Genomic DNA, 14466 nt, shown 5'->3' on the forward strand with positions numbered 1-14466 from the left:
CAGTGGGCGTGCGCAAAAAACAGCAGCATAGCGGAGCGCTCGGGCTTTTGACACGGTCATATGGGTGAGCGAACCTCAGCGGCCACGGTAAGAATTGCCTAATGGTCTAAATGTAGGGGCAGAGCAGCGCTGTGCAGACTGCAAACACGCCAAAAGTATACAGATGCAGGGACAGATAGAGGGCGGAGGAGTCCACACCTTACCCAACATAAAACAAAATCCATGCAGTAGGAGGGATTAGGAGGATATTCAGGCTAGACATGCCGAAAAGCATTCATAAATGACCCCAAGTCGCTTTTTACCCGATGTGGGCTTTCTGTAGCCAAGCTACTGCTTTATTGTTTTGTTTTTTTTGTTTGTTTGTTTTTTTAGGTTTTTTTTTTTTTTTTTTGTTTTTTTGTTTTTTTTTTAAGTCAGAACTAAATCTGTAGACAAACACGTTGCCTATCAATTTTAGGCTGTTTGTAATGTTAGTATTTTTCTTTTACGATAGCCTTTTCATATAATTCATATTTTGAACTGTCAGATCATTATAATCTATCTTATTCACCATTGTCAAACGTTGTGATCCTTCTTGGTTAAAGCCTATAAATTAAAGATGCAATGCAAAACTTTTGTGGTGATGTTAATGCTATGCCATATTCAACAGTATGGCCTTAAACGTAATATCTCTAAGGAGAAAAGCCTGCTCACACTAAGAATACCTGTTTTATGAGGTACTTTTGAGCTCTAAACCAGTCTAGGTCTCTGTTTAAAGGTGCACTAATCTGTGTAATGGAGGAACTCTCACTTACATTTAGTAAATTACAGGTGTTCCTACTGATTAAGAATTTAGCTTGAAAAACAAGCACTCTTACTGTGAGTGGGGTTGCCTCTCCACAGATCTGACCTAACCTGGTGGTGTCACTAGCTTGGAGGTATACAAGTGAAATGCCAAGTGGAACATTTCAGGCAAAACAATATTAATCCAGTGAGGACAAGCAGATGGCCAGAAAATACTTTTATATTCAGGTAGGCCTGCTAGTTGCAGAGTCTAATTGTTTTACATAGTTTAGAGCTGTAGGCTTTACTGGCCCGAGCCAATGATGCTCCCTGAACATCGATGAAGAGACATGGAGGTATAGGATCGACCAGCCTGGGGTATTGGGACATTTTTCAAGGTCGGCCGGCAGGGGCGCAAAGACTCGAAAAAAAAATGCATCTGCTTAGTCCAACCATGTTGAAATTGGAATCACACATCATTTAAACACAATGATCAATGTTGATGTGTCACCTATACAAATGCATGAGAAAATAGAAAAAAAAAAAAAAAAAAAAACAACTTTCTAATTCTAATTCTGTTACGTGCACTTTATCAGAAAAGTCCATGAAACCCATGCCCCATTTTGTATAGTTTTGCCCTCCAAAGCTCCCTTTGTAAATGAATAGCACTCTGACTCACGCAAATCACGCAATAGAGAGGAGAAACACCAAAGTTGTCAGAGTGAACCAGCTTAGAGCAAAGTTAATTCTCATAACAATATTTTACATGGCCCACTCAAATTGGCTCTGCAGTGCCACCTTTTAAGTGACCTCTATGGGATGAGAGATGCATGTACTTTGTTTTAGGAAAATGAAATTTACACTAGTGGTGGCACACATGAGGATAATCAAAAAACATAATTGGTGCAATACTCTAAATACTCTATATCAAACAGTCAAACATCACATTGACCTTATTCCGCCCCTTCTTCTTCATCATTTTGGCTGTGAGAACATAAACATCCACTATTTCATATTTGACTTCTATATCTATATACAGAGACAGAAATGATTTTATGGAAAGTTATTGAAAAATGACACAAACATTATTTAGGTCATGCCAATTGAAAAAGTAAATTAAACTGTAGCTTTATTATGCACAAAATTACTAGTTCCAACCCATGGATCCCACTAGTATAATGAGAGTTACGTATGTAACTATGGTTCTATGAATCACAAACGCAAAGTCCAAAGTGATTCAAAATTGACACAGACATTATTTAGGTCACTTCAGTCAAAAAAATCAATTACACCAGTGGAACCTCATGTATTATGCATGAGATTGCTGGTTCAATCCCTGGACCACACCAGTATACCTCAACTGACACACTTCACTATGGAAATAGGGTGAAGAGCAGATAGTGGCCTGGGTAGCTGTGAGGAAGGGAGAAAGGCATCCCAGGCAGTCGGCATTGCAATTCAGGGGCAGTTGCGATTCAAGGGCGGTTGTGACACAGAGGCAGTCGCAAGACCATGGTGGGTGCAACATTGCTGCTCGTGGCTTTAATATGATTATTATCCCAGGTTTGTTCTTAACTTTTGTATTTCTGTTTTACCAAGCACAAAGGCAAATGGTTGTACAGAACGACCTGAAGATGAACAGGTGGTCTGAGGTCATCTTATTTCCCAAGTTTGATTAGGATTCAATACTTAGCTTGTTTGTGATCTTTCATACGTTCAGTGCGTTTAAAATTCTTGGCAGCAAAGTACATTAACCAAGGACACAGCAAAGACCCACATGCCTTGCAGGCTAATCAATAGAATAATCAGGTCATGAGAATGCAAGCGTAGTTTAGCTGTCACACAGTAGGTCTGATGAAAACTGGTTTCAATATTAGCTTTACAATTGACATGGTAATTAATTAGATTAAGGTGGCCTACTGCATGGCAATTCAGGAATTAAAATTAAAATTAGTTCAAATACACACAATGGTTAACATTTACAGTGACATCTATAAAAGATTCTGTACAATTTATTTGCAATTATTAATAATGTTTACAATTCCTATTCCTACAATATATTCTGTCTTTCAAAAACATGACATGCTACACAGATTGTCCATAAGGAAACAACAGTCAGCTTCTATCAGGATTACATCACAGGAAATTCAAGACATCATTCATGTAACGGTACATAAGATAGATTTTACAATGCAAATTTACACTCACACTATTTTGAAATAAAACATATTTGGCCAAACAATGTTCCTTCACATGTTAAGTTCTTACTGGGAAAGAACTATCCACACATTTATCAATACAAAACACAGGAACTTTGGAAATGTTTATACCCAGATGCATTTTTCTAAATGCCATGCTACTGTCTCAGATGTAATATGTTCACATGTCTAAATCTATATTATCAACTCATGCAAATGTTCTAGAATCACATAGCCAACATGACGATACTGGCAATATTATCTACAGAATTGGTAATCTGTTGCTTTGAATGTGTCAGTGTCCTATTACTCGCTCATGTTGCTGTGGTTTAATTCTATTTGCCAGCATGCAAGCTAAAGCAATGCCTCCTATCTGGGTAAGGGCCAGTCCTAAAACAGAAGCTGCAATATGGAACACATTATCATTGACTAAACTGAAGACTTTACGGAAACAGCCATGAGGGTGGATTCCAGCAGAAACTACTCCTTCAGTGTCACCTGACGGCAGAGGACGGTTCCTGCAGCCTTTACGCTTTATGCAACAGCTATCTGGAAGGGAAACAGAGGTGCCGTTTTCAATAGATGGAAAGGCAACATGTTGAATAGCCCAGTCTGAGGACAACCAGTCACGCCAACTCTCGGCTCCACAACATTCCAAGGCTCTCTGCAGGCTATCCAAAGCGTCTGCTCGACCTTCATCCTCTGTGTAACCGGCCACTGCTAGCTGTAAGCCACTCCGAAATCCTCCAGCAATGTCTTCACGATAGAAAAGGCCAGAGAGTCCACCTGTCAATCCTGTAATAAGCGCAGCAAGTTGAAAAAATCCATAGGCCCTAAGAAGATAGGGCAAGTTTGCAGCCACTCCAAGACAACCAAGAAAACCCCACGCAGTAACAACAGCCCCTATGGACAAAAGTATTAAAGGGGCATTAGGGTAGCGATTAGCAGACAGCAGCATGAAGTCAGACAGCGAAATCTGAGCCCAAACACCTAATGTAAAAATTGCTAAACCAGCTGCCCAAAAAAGACAGCTAAAAGCCAGGAGTCCCAGACGAAGAAAATGCATGACTCCCAGTGGATGACAAGAGGGTGTAGGGGCAAAAGATGAAGGGACAGAAGGTGCCAGCAAAGCCTGGGAGGAGTCCATAGACAAGGAGAGACACTACTGGAGCTGAGGGTGCTCCTGTTTGCAATATGTTGTCAGTAAATAATGAATTGCCAAAGGTCTGTAAGAGAGAGAGAAGGAAAGGTAAATAACCTTTTACTGCAAGTTCACAATACCCATCTAAGGCTTGGCTTTTGGGGCTTGGACATGCAGATATGGGCTTGGATGTTATTGCAGAGCTGATGGTTCTGCCTTAATTAAGCTCTCTCTCTATTTTATCCCTTCCTTCTTTCTTGTCCTCACACTTCTCACCATCCTTTATGGATTGTTATTAATCTGCTTTCAATACCACAACCTCAGCTACCCTGTAAATCAGGATGATGGGTGTGTGCTCTTCAGTTATCTGCATCCGCAGCTGTCTTGCTATAAGTTGTTTGTTTGGGCTATTATTCCACTTGCATGGTTTCCAATAGAGCAAATTTCAAAGATAACAGCCACACATTTATACCAGCAAGCATACGGCTGCTGTGTTCTTGTACAAAATATAAAGTGAGTGGATGGATCTCATGTGTGCCATCTCTTGGCATTGAGGGGACATCCAAGTAAGAGTATGCCAGCCTGTGAAACTGCGACATCAGATATGGGCAACATAACATTTTATGATACTGATATTGATTTCAAACCACTCAAACAATAATAAAAAACTAATATTAAACAAAAAGAAAAATCATCAAAAAACATTTTCACCCAAAGACTTGCAGGTGTTGTCTGACATCAGTCATGAGAGAATATGACCACATGTTTTACACTGGGTTGGGTTCAAGCCAGATGATGGTGCAGTTCTACATGTCCATCGCTGAGTCTATCTTTGCCTCTTCCATCATGTGTGATAAACTTGGGCGAGGGGACATACACAGACTGCAGCGCATAGTCCGCTTTGAAGATTACATTTACACCTGTACACAGGTTCATCTGCGAAGCGATGTCTATGGTTTAAGTGCATTTAAGCTTAGGTAACATACCTCCACATATGCCTGTGTCCTACCTGCTGCATGCATGTGTGCTGCTAATGTCCAACCAGTAAGTAAAATTAAAAACTTCACCAAAACTACAAAACTAGAAAAAGAAAAAAAAAGTTAAGATTTTTAGTCAAATCTTAAATATAATCATGTTAACTATGTTTGAAAGAAATTAAACGTAGTAAAATCATAAAATGCAGATTACATAAAACACTTTAAGTGTTTTTAGACTCCTGACTAGTACGTGCACATAAGTCCTGTGCTCAGGTCTCTGCACTGGTTTCCTGTGTCACAAAGAACAGGCCTTAAAACAGCTCTATTTGTGTACAAGTCTCTCCATGCACCAAAGTACATCTCTGACAGTTAGTGTTAGTGCCATATGAACCATTTCACACTCTGAGGACTTCGGGGGCCGGCCTCCTGCTGGTGCCCAGAGTCAGGACTAAACATGAGGAATCAGCGTTTCAGCTTTATGCAGCTAAAACCTGGAACTTCCTGAAGATGTGAAACAGGCCTCTACTGTGACAATGTTAAATCCAGGTTCTCCTTAGCTCTGCATATGACTGTAAGGTTTTTATTCTGCACTCTTTTCTTTCTGTTGATTTTATTATGATTATTTATGTTTTGCTTTATTGTATTGTGATTTTAATGTCTTTCTTATTCTATAAAGCACTTTGCTTTACAGAATGCTTTACACAGTTGCTCTGTTCTTGTATTCTAGCCTAGTCTGTTCTGTTCGGCCAGTGTGTTCAACTACGGCGGCATAGAAATACCATTCTGTACTTAGAAAAATCACATTTTAACGTGACACTATCATGAAATTACGTGATAATTTCATGTTAAAACATTATACAAAATGATCATGAAAATTCACAATAAGAAATTATCATGAAATAACATGATATGTAAAAAGGGGAATTATAGCCATAGCAACAGCAGCAGTTAGTATTAATAGTAATAGTAATAGTAGTAGTAGTAATAGTAATAGTAGTAGTAGTAATAGTAATAGTAATAGTACTAGTAATAGTAATAGTAGTAGTAGTAATAGTAGTAGTAGTGTAATAGTAATAGTAAGAGTAGTATTAGTAGTAGTAGTAGTAGTAATGTCTCTGGGTGTAGGACTACTGCTCGTGCGTAAATAACAAGGCTTCATCACCAATGGCAAGCCATGAGGGAGCACTGAAATGACCGTGTCAGCGCTGTAAGCTCCTGTCGTCCTCCACATCCACGTCCATGGCTGAGTGAACTCACTTCGGAGCTATAGGAGAGGGATTTGAGTCTCCTTCTTCATACACAGACTGAGGTACATGCCCCTAGTCTACAGCTGTGCACACGGCAATAAGCAGCTCTCTGTGGTTGACCAAAGCCTACACCTTCAGTAAATAAATCATACGTTTAATAGCACCTACTTAAGCAGCCTCTGTATTTGCATTCTGATCCAGGATTTGTCTGATGCGTTTTTGCTGTCAGTGTCACGCAGTTATCTATCATCCCAGCGTAAAGGTGCTGAGGGGCAGTAGTAGATGACACGCAGGGCCAAACTATAAACTGCATAGTTCTACTGAGTGCTGCCCACTCCAGGCCAGAAGGGGGCGATGACGAATCTTAAGTTTGCTGCCAATCGCCAATTAAAGCCAAAAGAAGAGTTTCCATAGACAGTACACACGTTTCAAAACAGACCGCAGACAGTGCAAATTCATAAAGGAATGGAGTCGTTTAAGGTATTTATTGGTGCGACTGAGAGCCAACCATCTAAAGCTGAAATATTACGGAGGTTAGATGAACATGAAAATGAAATGTTGTTGCTAAAAAGGGAGGAGGAAACAGCAAGACGCGATCCTACAGCCTCGAATGAATCACTGCGACCTAGAGACAGCTGGAGATTTTGTTGTATAGTTGGAGAGCAGCCAATCTGAAGTAAAAATATTGAGAGAGATGGTAATCGAGACCATGTTCGACCATGTTATGGGAAATATTGGCAGTGGTGGTGTTAGCCGTTGCTGCACGTAAACATAAAGTTTCGTCGTTGAAGGAGAAGTTGGTTCGTCTAAGCTAAGATCTATTCTGCAGCCTCAAGTCAACCTCAACAGAAAAGGTTGGTGTCGACATTTACAGTGGATATAAAGAGTCTACACACCCCTGTTCAAATGCCAGGTTTTTGTCATATAAAAAAATTACATCAAAATAAATAATTTCACAAATTTTCCACTTTTTATGTGACCTATAACCTGTATAATGCGATTGAAAAACAAACAGAAATCTTTCAGCGAGGTGAAGTAAAAACACACCCTTTTATAACTGGGGGTGTGGCTGTGGTCAGATTTAACCGATTACATCCAAACTCATGTTAAAGTGGAGTCAGCACACACCTGTCAAGAATTAAAGTGTCTCTGATCAGCTGTTCTAGTAGGCTTTTCCTGTCATTTTTGTACCCACATTTTCCAGCACAAGCCATGGTCCACAGAGAGCTTCCAAAGCATCAGAGGGATCTCATTATTCAAAGATATCAGTCAGGTGAAGGCTACAAAAGATTAGATATACCATGGAACACAGTGAAGACCGTCATCATCAAGTGGAGAAAATATGGCACAACAGTGACAAAGTTGATAATAAGACAAGAAGAAAACTAGCCAGGGAGGCTGCCAAGGGGCGTCCAGCCCTGCTCACAGAGAGCAGCATCACAATGATGATAAAATAAATGATGTACAAAGAAAGACGTTAGGACCAAAAGAATCAAGTGGTTGCCAAAAAGATGGATTAAACATAATGACAGTGATAGGGAATGGAAACCAAATGAAAATAAAGAATTTCTGCCTTCAAACATGAAGGGAAAACCTTTAATGAAACTTGCGACTGGTTTGTTGCAGAACGTCCCTGGCTTTGAGCTAACAAGTAATGGTACAACATTAAATTTGATGTGTTAAACTTGTACTTATTTTGTAGCATTGTCATTAGTTTCAACTTTTAGGATTGAAAGTCCAGTTCAAACAATAATGTGTCCATGCCATCAATGTGGGTCTGCCTTCTTTAGTCAGCTCAGGTCTACTCTTCCTGAGCTTGGAGAAAACAAACCATTTGAGGCCTTTTTGACTGACAGCAAAGGATCAGCTAAGTTAACAACTAGGGTAACTCAGGTTAAGCTTTATCAAGCCTTCAAATCCTGCAAGAAAATATTTAATATTTATTTAATTAATAGAAAAAATGTATCACTTAACATATTTCACTTCTTTTTTAAGGACAATAACAACACCGGTGAATTGGCAACATTCAGTTCATCATCACATAATGAGTCCACTACAAGGTTAGATTTTAAAACTTAAATTATTTCTTGTAATTAATATATCTTAATATTTGATCTTTTTCCCACTAGTCATTTTGAAGAACCACCATCAGAAACCAGTGATCCAACAGATAATCTGGACAACAAGTTTGTGGTGGACTCTGTTTCCCAGAGTGAAGAAGATGACAATGGCCAGAATGAGGACTGGAAGCCAGAAAAGAACAAAGAGAAGGAAGAACACAGCAATGCTGCCAAGTCTCATTATATAGGCATTAGAAAACATTTTAAAAGAAGAAAACCACAGCCATCCCTAGAGAAGTGCACCAACAGCGGCTGTATCTGTAAAGTGTGTGGGGTTTTATTCAGGTCCACGGCGATCTTAACTAAACACTCTGTATGTCATCTGGATAATCAAAAAGCCATCTGTGGAGTCTGTGGTCAACAATTGGAGTCATCAGAGGAGTTAAGAAAATATCTGCAAATTCATCAAAAATTCCATTATTGTGAAACATGTGGATACTTTTTTCTGTCATTTTATAGTTTCCAAAACCACAATAATGCTCACAAAATTGATAAGCCTTTCAAATGTTGGCTCTGTGGAAAGATTTTTTCTGACAAGTTTTTAAGAGAACATGAATTAAGCCATAACAAGATTTACAAGTGTGATACCTGCCGTCCAACTGGTTGGAAATTTAGAACACGAGCTCATTTTGATTGTCACATGAGAATCCATCTAGGTATCAAACCATTTACATGTACAGTGTGTGGGCATAAATATGGGTGTAAGCACCACTTGGATGTTCACATGAGGACCCACACTGGGCATAAACCCTACAAGTGTACACAGTGCGACAAAGCTTTTTCTCAGTCATTGTTTGAAAACCCACATGAATTGCCACCTGACAGAAGTGCAGTCACAACTAGATGCCCTGAATTAAAAGAGTCAAAGTCCATAAACAGTTTTTTAAATGTAGTTAACATGATTTTGCCAATCCCAATTTATCATTTTTTAAATAATGTTACTTTCTGATTGGACATAACAGAAAAGAAGCATTGTCCCATTTTGGGTGGATTTTTGTGTACTGATGAATTATTTTTCCACCTTTAACTGCAGCTTGATTGATGTAAAACTGCTAAATATTTACCTCAGTTACTATCTTACATTACAAAAATAATATTTTTCAAGTGTTCAGTGATAAATTGTGTTTAAATAAAGCCATTTAATTTATTTGACCAGTGCAAAATTTTAAAACGTGCAACAGTACAACTCACAAGATATAACTTTGTTGGTACTATATACATTATAGTAATAAAAATAATGAAGATATTCGCAGTCCAGGTATTTTTCTTGTGGAACAATAGTTTGCCTACAGAGCTGTATGTTGAAGGGCTCTACATTTCTGTTAGACGTGCATCATCTTAATCTCCACACCGATAGAGGGAGCACAACGTAACAACACACCAGCTGACCGGAAAAGACCAGAAGAAGACAACGTCATCAACATTGTAGTCACGTGAAATCAATCGTTTCTGACTTACATCCTAAATCTTGCTATTTTGTGTGCAAAATGTTCGCTAGATGATCATACTATAAAATATGGATGAAGACGGTCTACCTATAGTTGGCTCTGGTGTTGACCTGACAAAGGTGTGTCTAGTGTTTTTAAAAGCGAGGGATCCGTATTTATTTTGTGTGCATTTGTTTTGAAGACACATGAGACAATATTATATGAGCTACTTGTATAATTTATCTTTGACATTTGGTGGTTATAAAGTAGACCTACGTGCCGCATATTAACATTTTCTGTAAAGCCTTTGAAATTGTGCTTTTCCAAGGTTCCTGCTATTCAACAAAGAAGAACCATTGCCTTTCTCAATCAATTCATTGTACACACTGTCCGATTTCTAAACCGCTTTTCTACGGTCTGTGAGGAGGTTTGTGGGTTATTATTCTCCAGTTCTTGGAAACAAAGGTTTATTATCATTTTATTTAAGTTATCTACTTTGTCTTTAGAAACTGGCAAACATCTCTCTTCGCGTACAACAGATAGAAACAACGTTGTGCATTTTGGAGGCCAAGGCAAGTTTGTATGTTCACCAAATGTGTAGTACTGTGTTATTTAAACACATTTTGTGTGCAGCTCTCCTCTATCCCTGGACTTGAGGATGTAACAGCAAATGAAGTCCGTGTGCGGCAAAATACAAACATAAATGGTCTTCCTGCCAGTCACATGCAGACAGAAAATGTGGAAAGTGTACCACCCACAGAGGTTGTGTTTTCATTATGTAAAACCTACAAAAAGCTAAATGAATAAACTTTAAGAAACGTTAAGAATGTCATGAAAATTGTATGTTTTACAGGCTGTTCAAAATGAACCTGATCCGCCAACTGCACAGAAAGCCGAAGAGACTATATCAGAAAATGTGATAACTGTTGCTAAGGATCCACAATATGCTCGTTATCTTAAGATGGTTCAAGTGGTAAGTTTAATTAAATAATAATAATTAAAAAAATTATAGCTCAAATGTACAGCTGTATCAATTCAACAATGCCTTTCTGCACAGGGTGTTCCTGTAATGGCTATTAAAAACAAAATGGTCTTGGAGGGTTTAGATCCCAGTCTTCTTGAGTGAGTCCAAAACTGTCCAAATACCTATGTTGTGCAATGTAAAATGTTCATAACTAAACTGACTTCTTTATGTTATAGCACGCCAAATGCTCCTTTGCCTGGTGGAGCTTCTGGGAGCACTGATGATCAAGATGTCAATAGTTCAGATAGTGAATCGTCCTTTAGTGACTAACTACCAAAATGGTGTATGTCACAGCAACTAACAAAAAGGAATGCAGATTGTACAAAGGAAATGACTGTTAAGAACTGTCTTTGTACAATCATCAGATAATGCAAATGTATAATTCACCCCTTAATACTTTTTTGTGTGTGTTTTTGACAACACATATATTTTAGAAGACTTTTATTTATTATGAGGAGAATGCTTTTTTCTCCTGGATACAAATGTGTGAGTACTCAAGGAAACCATGAGTATGTGTTTTTAATAAGATAAAATAATATCAAATAGAAAATTGATCAATACAAGGAAATATTTTTTGTATATCACCTAGTTATATAGAAAAGATATTTAGAGGTGCATCAACTACCCAATTGACATTAAACAGTGTGTACCTTTTTATAATGAGTAGACAGTATAGTGGGGCCTGGTGTCATTGTCACTCTCAACCAATCAATCATTTAAAAGTGGCAAATATAAGGACAGTTTCTTATCATCAGAAGAGGTTTTCATATTGAATAATAATTAGTGTTAGTTACACCTTTCATTGTTTATTACTTTATTTTTTAGTCAGGACACTGACACCTGCTGATGGAAGTGAGGTCTACTTTTTTAAATATATTTTTTCTGGAATGTTTTGGACATTCAGGATAAGAATTTGGATATTCTCTGGATACTACTTCACCGATATTAATCCTGTGGTGATCCTTTACCTAAAGTGCTTATTATAATATTATACTTGCATTGCTAAACAAAGTTAAGATGAGTGTGATGATAAATGTGACAAATGTGTAAAACTTAACAAAACTCTTAAAGGATAAATACACTTTCATTTATTACAAGTCTTATTTTACTTTATCTAAAATGAAATGGATGGTTTGAACATACAGGTGTCACAGTTACAACATACTGTAGTAAAAGTTACTAAGTTACTTGAACTCAAGTTAGCAATGTAGGCTGCTGTTAAGGATAATATACCAATTATCATGAAGTATTTTAACGAGTGTAATGTGTAACAAGTGGCCATGATTGCAAATATGACATATTTAGATTCAACTTTAATGAGTATAATGGCTCATCTATTTGCACAAAATAATACTTAAGTACAGTCCATTCTTGGGCCCATTGTTAGGTACCAGTTCGACACACAGTTCTGAATTTTAGTGTAAATTGCTAGAAAAAAAATGAAAAGGGTGGTCATATACAAAAAATCTAAAAATATAAACGATAAAGTAAACCATTTTCTTCTGTTACTTACTTTGAAGTCATGAACATAGGTATAAAAGTAGCTGATAAAGCTGAAGGCAACAATCCACTCACATCCAGCACTTGTCTTTTGGAGAAGTGGATCCTGTAAATTGAAATAGAAAAAGTGTTTAGAATTTTGTCATTACCATTTATTTTGTTATTATATTGCATTTCCTATATACTGTGTCCAAGTAATTCCCTTTGTGGATCAATATAGTCTGTAACAGATCAAAAGAACCTACCTTTTCAAGGAATTTACAAATTACAGCTATTTTTTTCAGTTAAGAAAATGTATATCTTAGGTAAATGAAAATTAAATCATTACCATACTGTTACTTAAAAAAAACTGTATAATGTGTTAACTGTATAATGTTAAGAAAAAAGGATACTGGGGAAAAATGCCACAACAGAAATTACACTGATGATAAAACGTGCACGACATATAAAAAGGGAGGATCCATAGGGGTAGGAGCAATATGATAAATAAGTTTCAAGACTTATGTACAAAGCTCCACAAAGAAAAAAAAGAAGTGCTCCAATTAGATGAACAGTTTCCACAGCAGTTTCCTAAAATACAAAAGTCGTTATAAACATTAATGAAATAATTCGTTTAAATATGATTTGGCATAATTTTCAGTTTTATATCAATAACTAAATAATATTTACAGGGATACCTGAAAAGTTGCAACAACACACATGCCGAAACAGGAGATGAGCCCAAATCCAAGAGCAGCTTTGTTCCAACAAGTGCTGATCGTCCCTGTGTCCTCACCCAGCTTTGCCATAAACTTGTACATGGCATAGATGGTAGACACACCTAATGCATAATAAATGTCTTTTTAACATATGCAGACTCATTACTTCTTAGTTTCTTAATTTTAAGAATGTTTACCTGCACAGGCAGAAACAAATGTCATCAAGCCAAAAATACAACTTTCTGGAGGACTGTTACCTGTGTCGCTTAAATAAGGAAAAATAAAATCTAAATCAGTGTTGCTTCTATCGTCACACAAAACAGAGAATAATAATACTATTTCACATTTTTATTTAACCTAGAAATGTAGAATACAAAGAAATGACCTGGCCCAGATTAGTCAAGAAAAACGAAACTTAAAAAGTGAAACTAAAAAGATAGACTACATACTTCCTTCATTCAGCACAGTCGCAATTTGAATCAAAATTTAACATAATAAAACCACAACAATTCGATGTTACTTACCTTATGTAAGGGAGGAAGACATCAACATCACGTCTCAATATGGCAATAATGTAAGAAATAATAAAGGTGGCAGATGACGAGGTGACCAAAATCACTGGAAGAATACATAGTCCTTGTTGGAACCAAAACATATTGGATGGGGATACATGTGCGTAAAACCAAGTCCAAAAACAAATAATACATAAAAAATAATTACAGAATAAAGAATATAGCCACGTAAATGTAAACTTGAACTTCCCTAAACTCGCTCTTGGTCCGCCCCCGTAAAAAAAAAGATTCTTTGGTTACAATTTGCGTATTGTAGGCGGATGAAGCTACCATCATTTCCAAATTGAGCAACATTAACACTTACGACATCTTTGTCTGCTAATTGTGAGTTACAAAAATTAAAATCTATTCATCTGACCTAGTTTGTAGTGCACAAAACAACCTGGTTAAGATCATAGCACTTTGACTCTTAACAGCTGTCACAATTGGTGTACTGTAAAATATACTCTTTAAGTTTTTATCACATTATATAAATCCCTCATCATGATTAGTTTACTCAGACTTTTTATTTTTGTATTTTGATTGATTCGTGCACCTTTGCGTTACACCCTGTATTATCCAGTATTTAATGCTTTAAATGCAGGTCAAAAACGTGGGCCTTTACATGTTGAGTTGAAAATGTCACGTGGCCATTTTTCAAAAAATAAAAACAAGCAAATAAAAATCCGCTGCGTGCTGTCTCACTATAAAGAAGGGTTATATACGATAATGCAACTTATTTTCTTGTGTGAAACCACTGAAGTATTACATTTATTATTATGTATAACTGCTGAATAACGTTTGTAAGCTAGTCAACTTTA

The 14466-nt window shown here is 37.2% G+C and overlaps 3 protein-coding genes across 3 annotated transcripts; 1 reads left to right on the forward strand and 2 right to left on the reverse strand.

The window, feature by feature from the left end:
* Window positions 1–3184: 3184 nt before the first annotated feature.
* Window positions 3185–4122, reverse strand: LOC117392171 (tetraspanin-7-like). Its single transcript, XM_033990189.2, has one exon. The coding sequence runs from the start codon at window positions 4105–4107 to the stop codon at window positions 3256–3258; it is 852 nt and encodes a 283-aa protein (XP_033846080.1). The 5' UTR covers window positions 4108–4122; the 3' UTR covers window positions 3185–3255.
* Window positions 4123–9869: 5747 nt separating this feature from the next.
* On the forward strand, window positions 9870–11986 carry washc3 (WASH complex subunit 3). Its single transcript, XM_033989737.2, has 7 exons — window positions 9870–10012; window positions 10201–10299; window positions 10379–10444; window positions 10506–10634; window positions 10726–10845; window positions 10930–10994; window positions 11073–11986. Exons 1-7 carry the CDS (start codon window positions 9962–9964, stop codon window positions 11164–11166), a joined length of 624 nt encoding a protein of 207 aa, XP_033845628.1. The 5' UTR covers window positions 9870–9961; the 3' UTR covers window positions 11167–11986.
* A 42-nt stretch (window positions 11987–12028) lies between these two features.
* dram1 (DNA-damage regulated autophagy modulator 1) lies at window positions 12029–13875 on the reverse strand. Its single transcript, XM_033989723.2, has 7 exons — window positions 13619–13875; window positions 13292–13359; window positions 13074–13216; window positions 12789–12966; window positions 12642–12667; window positions 12410–12502; window positions 12029–12324 (listed from the first exon to the last, which is right to left on the reverse strand). The coding sequence occupies exons 1-7, from the start codon at window positions 13747–13749 to the stop codon at window positions 12280–12282; spliced, it is 684 nt and encodes a 227-aa protein (XP_033845614.1). The 5' UTR covers window positions 13750–13875; the 3' UTR covers window positions 12029–12279.
* Window positions 13876–14466: the final 591 nt, after the last annotated feature.

This window comes from Periophthalmus magnuspinnatus, chromosome 23 (assembly GCF_009829125.3).
Source record: "Periophthalmus magnuspinnatus isolate fPerMag1 chromosome 23, fPerMag1.2.pri, whole genome shotgun sequence".
Taxonomy (NCBI): domain Eukaryota; kingdom Metazoa; phylum Chordata; class Actinopteri; order Gobiiformes; family Gobiidae; genus Periophthalmus; species Periophthalmus magnuspinnatus.

Excerpts from the sequence above, each read along its gene's own strand:
- LOC117392171 (XM_033990189.2), bottom strand. The coding sequence starts at position 4,107 with ATGGACTCCTCCCAGGCTTTGCTGGCACCTTCTGTCCCTTCATCTTTT.
- dram1 (XM_033989723.2), bottom strand. The coding sequence starts at position 13,749 with ATGTTTTGGTTCCAACAAGGACTATGTATTCTTCCAGTGATTTTGGTC. Across the intron at positions 13,217-13,291 it reads ATTTGTTTCTGCCTGTGCAG|GTGTGTCTACCATCTATGCC; the intron begins GTAAACATTCTT and ends ATTATGCATTAG. Across the intron at positions 12,325-12,409 it reads CCTATGTTCATGACTTCAAA|CAATTTACACTAAAATTCAG; the intron begins GTAAGTAACAGA and ends TTTTTTTTCTAG.
- washc3 (XM_033989737.2), top strand. The coding sequence starts at position 9,962 with ATGGATGAAGACGGTCTACCTATAGTTGGCTCTGGTGTTGACCTGACA. Across the intron at positions 10,635-10,725 it reads AAAGTGTACCACCCACAGAG|GCTGTTCAAAATGAACCTGA; the intron begins GTTGTGTTTTCA and ends TATGTTTTACAG. Across the intron at positions 10,995-11,072 it reads TTAGATCCCAGTCTTCTTGA|CACGCCAAATGCTCCTTTGC; the intron begins GTGAGTCCAAAA and ends TTTATGTTATAG.